The sequence below is a fragment of the Octopus bimaculoides genome, chromosome 28 (assembly GCF_001194135.2).
Source record: "Octopus bimaculoides isolate UCB-OBI-ISO-001 chromosome 28, ASM119413v2, whole genome shotgun sequence".
Lineage (NCBI taxonomy): Eukaryota > Metazoa > Mollusca > Cephalopoda > Octopoda > Octopodidae > Octopus > Octopus bimaculoides.
In genome coordinates, this window is record NC_069008.1 from 2,066,811 (window position 1) to 2,073,088 (window position 6,278).

General features: G+C 36.1%; 1 protein-coding gene across 1 annotated transcript; it reads right to left on the minus strand.

The window, feature by feature from the left end:
• Positions 1–696: 696 nt before the first annotated feature.
• LOC106878325 (zinc finger protein 681) lies at positions 697–6,272 on the minus strand. The gene is made up of 2 exons (XM_052977658.1): positions 5,463–6,272; positions 697–2,901 (listed from the first exon to the last, which is right to left on the minus strand). Exon 2 carries the CDS (start codon positions 2,474–2,476, stop codon positions 1,619–1,621), a length of 858 nt encoding a protein of 285 aa, XP_052833618.1. The 5' UTR covers positions 2,477–2,901; positions 5,463–6,272; the 3' UTR covers positions 697–1,618.
• Between the last annotated feature and the right edge of the window lie 6 nt (positions 6,273–6,278).

The following is a 6,278-nucleotide window of genomic DNA, read 5'->3' on the forward strand; positions in this document are numbered from 1 at the left end:
GTGCCTGCACTTTACAAACACATTTGTTCAACATCAATTGTATTGGGGTGAGCAATAGGACAATGTAATCAATAAATGATTAAATGATCAATGTAATGATAAATAATGTAAAAGCTGAAGATTACAGGCCACACTGTCAAGAAGATAAATGAGTGAGAAGGCAGAGAGATAGAAAGACAGAGAGGCACTGATAAACAGATTGACAGGCAGGATTGTGAGTCAAGGAGACAGACAAACTGGGAGAGGAGTAAAGCTGTGAGAGCAGAACAGGTCCTTCAATTTAGAGGAGCTGCATGGCTATTCTGAATTAAGAAGAGGAGGGAAGGATCATGAGGAATCTCATGGATCTCAGAAAGAGATTAACATAGTGGTAATGAAGTGTCAGACTTGGCCATCAACATACAAGAATGAATGGGGTAAAGGGAAGAAAAGTGTGGGAGAATTGGTGGAGGCTGCAAGAATGTATGAGGGTTAGGTGGAAGGGTGAAGAGATGTAAAAAGTAGGCAATCTGCAATGATGCAAGACACATAGGGAGGGAGAGATGGAGTAGGAGGTGACTGAGAATTCAGAGCAGCAGAAGAGTAATGATGATACAGTAGACAGGAGAAGGACAACACAAGTGACATAATGTTGGATAATTTGCAGGAACAGGTACAGAAGAGTGGGGCAGGATTGATGTAATACATACAAGCATAGTGAATAAACGATTTTTATTACAAATAATACAGCAGTAAGTTACCAAAGTTACCACAATTATGTCAACACAGTAGTAGTTATATGTAAAACAGCATAATTACATAACTTCTCACTAAATAAACTTAGACGATAACTGTGTATATTGGTTTTACAATAAAGGTATGGCATGCCTTGCTTATGTAATGTAAAAGGTGACTAAATGGCTGGCATCAAGAAAAGCATTAAGCTTTCAAAGATTATTTCAAAATAGGAAACAAAAGATTATTGATTAGGAAGAGTCGAGGGTACATATTGCTTCAGTGAATAAAAAATTGACTTGAGAGGTTTATCATTGTGTGAGATAATGAATTTGGATAATAATACAGTTATACTTCTAAGTGGATAGCTAAGTGGGGAGATAATCTTTTGCCAGGGAATGATTTCTCAGAGATATCACAATATCACTTTTCTCCTGTCTGAATACATTTGTGAGTATGTAAAACGTTTCTTTGAGAAAATGATACATCACAGATGTCACAGTGATATGGTTTATCTCCCATATGAATGCATAAATTAGTAAAATGAAACCTTCATGTGAATGATTTACCACAGATAATACAGCTATATTGATTTCTTGTATAAATATGTTTGTAACTAAGGTATTTAAATTACAGAATGATTTACTACAGATATCACATTGGTATGGCCTCTTTTGTGTATGAATGTTTGTGTCTACATAAAGCACCATTTATATAGAATGACTTACAATGGATGTCACAGTGATATGGACTTTCTCATGTATGAACACATATGTGTTTAGTAAAGTCAGTTGAGAGAATGATTCGCTACAGATATCAGTCATATAGCTTCTCTGTATGAATGTGCTTAGATTTAGTTAAATGAGTACTTTCAGAAAAATATCTAACACACTGATATAGCTAATCACCTGTGAGTACGTTTGTGTTTAGTTAAGTTACCAGATTGAGAGAATGATTTACCACAAATATCACACTGATATGGCTTCACACCCATATGAATACGTTTATGATTAGTGAGACCGTCATTTCTAGAGAATGATTTACCACAGATGTCACACTGATAGGGTTTTTCTCCTGTATGAGTACGTTTATGTTTAGTCAAGTGACCAGATTCAGAGAATGTTTTACCACAGATATCACAGTGATATGGTTTTTCTCCTGTATGAGTACGTTTGTGGTAAGTTAAGTGAACAGATTCAGAGAATGATTTACCACAGATATCGCAGTGATGTGGCTTCTCTCCTGTATGAATACGTTTGTGACTAGTGACAGCATCATTTCTAGAGAATGATTCCCCACAGATGTCACACTGATAGGGTTTTTCTCCTGTATGAATACGGATGTGTCTGGTTAAGTTGTGAATATCAGTGAATGGTTTCCCACAGATATCACAGTGATAAGGATTTTCACGTGCATGAATACATTTGTGTGTAGTCAAGAGACTACTTCTAGTGAATGATTTACCACAAATATCACAGTGATATGGTTTTTCCCCTGTATGAGTACGTTTGTGGTTACTTAAGTGACCAAATTCAGAGAATGATATACCACAGATATCACACTGATATGGCTTCTCTCCTGTATGGATACGTTTATGTCTACTGAGACCATCATTTTTAGAGAATGATTTACCACAGATATCACAGCGATATGGTTTCTCATCTCTATTAATACATTTGTGTTTAATGAGGTTACGTTCCAGAGAAAATGATTTTTGACAGACACCACAATGGTATGAAGATTTTTCAGTCTCTTTTTGCATCTCTTCAACAAAATAATGTATCAATCCTTTAAGTCTGTAACATTATTCATTGTTTCAATAGTTTTCTCTTCTCAGAACAATGTTTATTTTGTTGTTTCACTTTTTACTGTTCATTTATTTCAAATGTTTTATGGCTAATAATCCATCAATTCTGATTTTCATCAATATCTGAAAATGCCACAAACATATTTGAAACTTCATCAAAATTTAATTATGAGAAGGCAATTTCATCCCGTACATAATGCAGACTGTACAGGAGAGAAATGCTGCCATTAATCTTCATTCAGAAGAAATATTTCACTGTAGTTTACCATTGAGTTATATATTTGTTGCATGTAACGTTTTTCTGTAGTCTTTAAGAGGTAATTAATGTTGATGATTAATTTGATGTAAGAAATTCTTTGATGTCACAGTTGTCTGATATTCTGAAATAATAGAGAAACAACAGTATAAGATATAGAGGATATCTTAATAGCAGAGATAGAATAGTGGAAGTACTACTCCATTTCTACAAAGATAAATTGTAGAAGTAAACAACTGAACTTTACTTTTCAATTTGTTATTAAAAGAATGTCACACAACATAATGCAAAGCCTATATCACATATCATCATCATCATCGTTTAACGTCCGCTTTCCATGCTAGCATGGGTTGGACGATTTGACTGAGGACTGGTGAAACCGGATGGCAACACCAGGCTCCAGTCTGATTTGGCAGAGTTTCTACAGCTGGATGCCCTTCCTAACACCAACCACTCAGAGAGTGTAGTGGGTGCTTTTACGTGTCACCCGCACGAAAACGGCCACGCTCGAAATGGTGTCTTATATATATATATATTGCCCCTCTTCCAAAATTCACTTGTCCATGATAAAAAGTACTCCTCTAGTACTGTTCTGACCTCATCTACAGAATTCATATTTTTTCCACCCAAATAATTTTGAAGACTGCAGAATAAATAACAATTGCATGGGACAATGTCCGGCATATATGATTCCCCCATTACATAATTACTGTAAAGTGTCAATATTTATAAAATCATGAAATATATCCAGTAGAAAAGGATAAAATAATTAATAGAATTTATCAATAAAATAAACGAATTAAAAACCCCTACAAGTAGCTCTCTCTCTCTTTGCCCCTTTATTTCCCTCCTCTATCACCCTCCTCTCAATCTGTTTACCCTACCATACTCATTCTTTTCTTTTACTTCACAGTATTGTAGTGGAGAAGGTAACTTCGGTAGTGTTGGTACCAAGTACTCTGTGAAAAGTGATTGGCCGTCTGACAACGTAGTAAAGAAAGGACACTTTAGTTATATTGAAGACAATGCAGTCTATCTAGTGCTTGTGCCATCATAAAATATACTCAATACATTTTGTAAAGCATTTGGTGTTAAAGAGGGAATCTAGCTGTAGAAACAGTGCCAAGAATTTCTGCCATGAAATAGTAAATAAAATGTTAACAGCTTTAACAGGTAATTGTAGACAATCGAATACCACAGACACATTGATGCCTGTTTCTAGAGTAACAAACAAAGCTGTTATCTGCTTAAACCACACCATGTGTATTTAACTTTTATCTTTTACTTGCTTCAATCATTAGACTGCAGACATGCAGGGGCAGCACCTTGAAGAAATCTGAGTTGAATGTATCAACCCCAGTATTTTTTTTTTTAAAGTCTGGAACTTATTCTATTGGTCTCCTATGCTGAACCACTAAGTTACAGGGACGGAAACAAATCAGCACTGGTTGTCAAGTGATGAGAGGGGAGAAACACAGACATATGTATGTGTGTATATATATATGTGTGTGTGTGTGTGTGTATACCCATATTTGAATTCTTAAAAACTCAAATATGGGTACAAATTGTAAAACCCACAACATTTTATTCCTCTCTCTGTCCCTAAAATATACTACTGTGATTTTAAACCTTATTTAATTTTCTAACAATTTTTGATTTGTATGGAATCTTAACCCCTTTTCAACTATATACATACATATATATACCTCTCTCTTCCTTACTCTATCATCCCATCTATGCTCTGATCCCTGCTCCTTGGAAGTATACCTTGGCCCCTCGTAGTCATCACTCTCATTGTCTCTCAATCTCTCTCTTTTGTTCATCCCTTGGCTGGGTAACTATGTATCTCTTCTACAGTACACACCTGTTTTTGCCTTCATTCTTGATCACTCTCTCTCCTTCTTTCTCCTGCTCTTATCTCTGGCCAGGTAACCATGTATCGATCTCCTTTACAATTGCTCCTGGCGTCTTTCATATTAACTCTCTCTCCTCAGGATAACCGCAAATCTCCTCTTCAGCCCTCATTCTTGAGCAGTATCTCTCTTTCTCTTGCTCTTCCATCCGTCTAGATAACCATGCATTTCCTTTACAGCAGCACACCTGCACCTGCCCTCTTTCTTGTTTAACTCTGTCCTCTTCTCTGGCTCGTACGTACATAAAAAAGGGTGCGAGAAAGGGGGAAGGTATTGGGAATGAAGTCGAAACAAAAAACATGCTGAGAACGAATGTATGCGTTCACGGACACACACATATAGACAGAAAAACGAACTACGGGACGAGGGGTGACGGAGATGGGTTTAATTGCAAACTAAACAGGAAGTTCTATTACAGAGACACGAATTGACAAAAATAATTATACTGATTTTACAATAAAAATTCTCATTCTACAGCAAATGTAGGCAATTTACTTGGCGGAGGTAAAAAATATGTACACCACCCGTTTTCGGCGTAACAAATACCCTAATCCTAACCTTAAATACCGGGTGGACGTATTCTTTACTTTCGCGATTTACTTTACGTAACACGCAAAAGTTATGCATAAACTTTTAAAAATAATAGATCAACATTTCAAACTGTGGAATTTTTCCAAAACTATTACGTGTTTTCCTACCAACATTATTACCGTATCCTTGAAACGTCACATTAGTCAATTTTCTATACACATTATGACATAGCTAAACTTACCGTTTTCAAAATGTGAACAGCGAGACAGTACCCGTTGGAAACGACAGTTTGTCTAAGTTGTTTCCCTTTATAAAATTTACTTCCTGAATTATCCAACAGATGGCTCTACTCACTTTCTTTTCTTTTTTGTTTATATTTAAATATAAACAATATGAGAGATCACTGTGTGGAACCCGTGAATGCTAAAAATAAACGTCATTTCACTTCACTTTCCCAACTCTCTTTCTCCCGGGAAGCGATGTTTTCATTCCCTGCCGGGAAATTCCATATTTTTTTGAGGCGGTAAGCTGGCAAAATCATGAGGACGTTCTTAGTTCAAATTCCGCCCAAGTCGACTTTGAGAACTGCTGAAGATATATGAAACTACTGAATAGTGAAGGATAAGATGTTTCTCTCATGAGAAACATCATTTGTCACTTTTGCGGTAATTGTTAAGTATAAGGAGTTTTAAAAAGTAGACAAAAATTAAGGGGGAGATAAAAGTGAACAAATGTCTTGCTCGTCTTTATTGAATTACCATCAACACTGCCAACTTCCATTGGGTTTTGTTGAAGCCAAACGTCACATACTTCACAACAGAAATTACACCAATCTAGGACTGTAGTCCGACTGTTTATGAAACGCATGTGTGACCAGCAATAAATGATCAAAACGATATTGTACAGTGAAATATGGCTTCTTTCGAAGAACAAAGAGTTATGAACTGATATCCTCCTTTTACAGACCCACGTTTTCCCATCAATAGTGTCACCACGCGTAGTAAGGACACATGGTGAATTACAATTTTCACAAGTGCACATATTCATAATTAGCTGA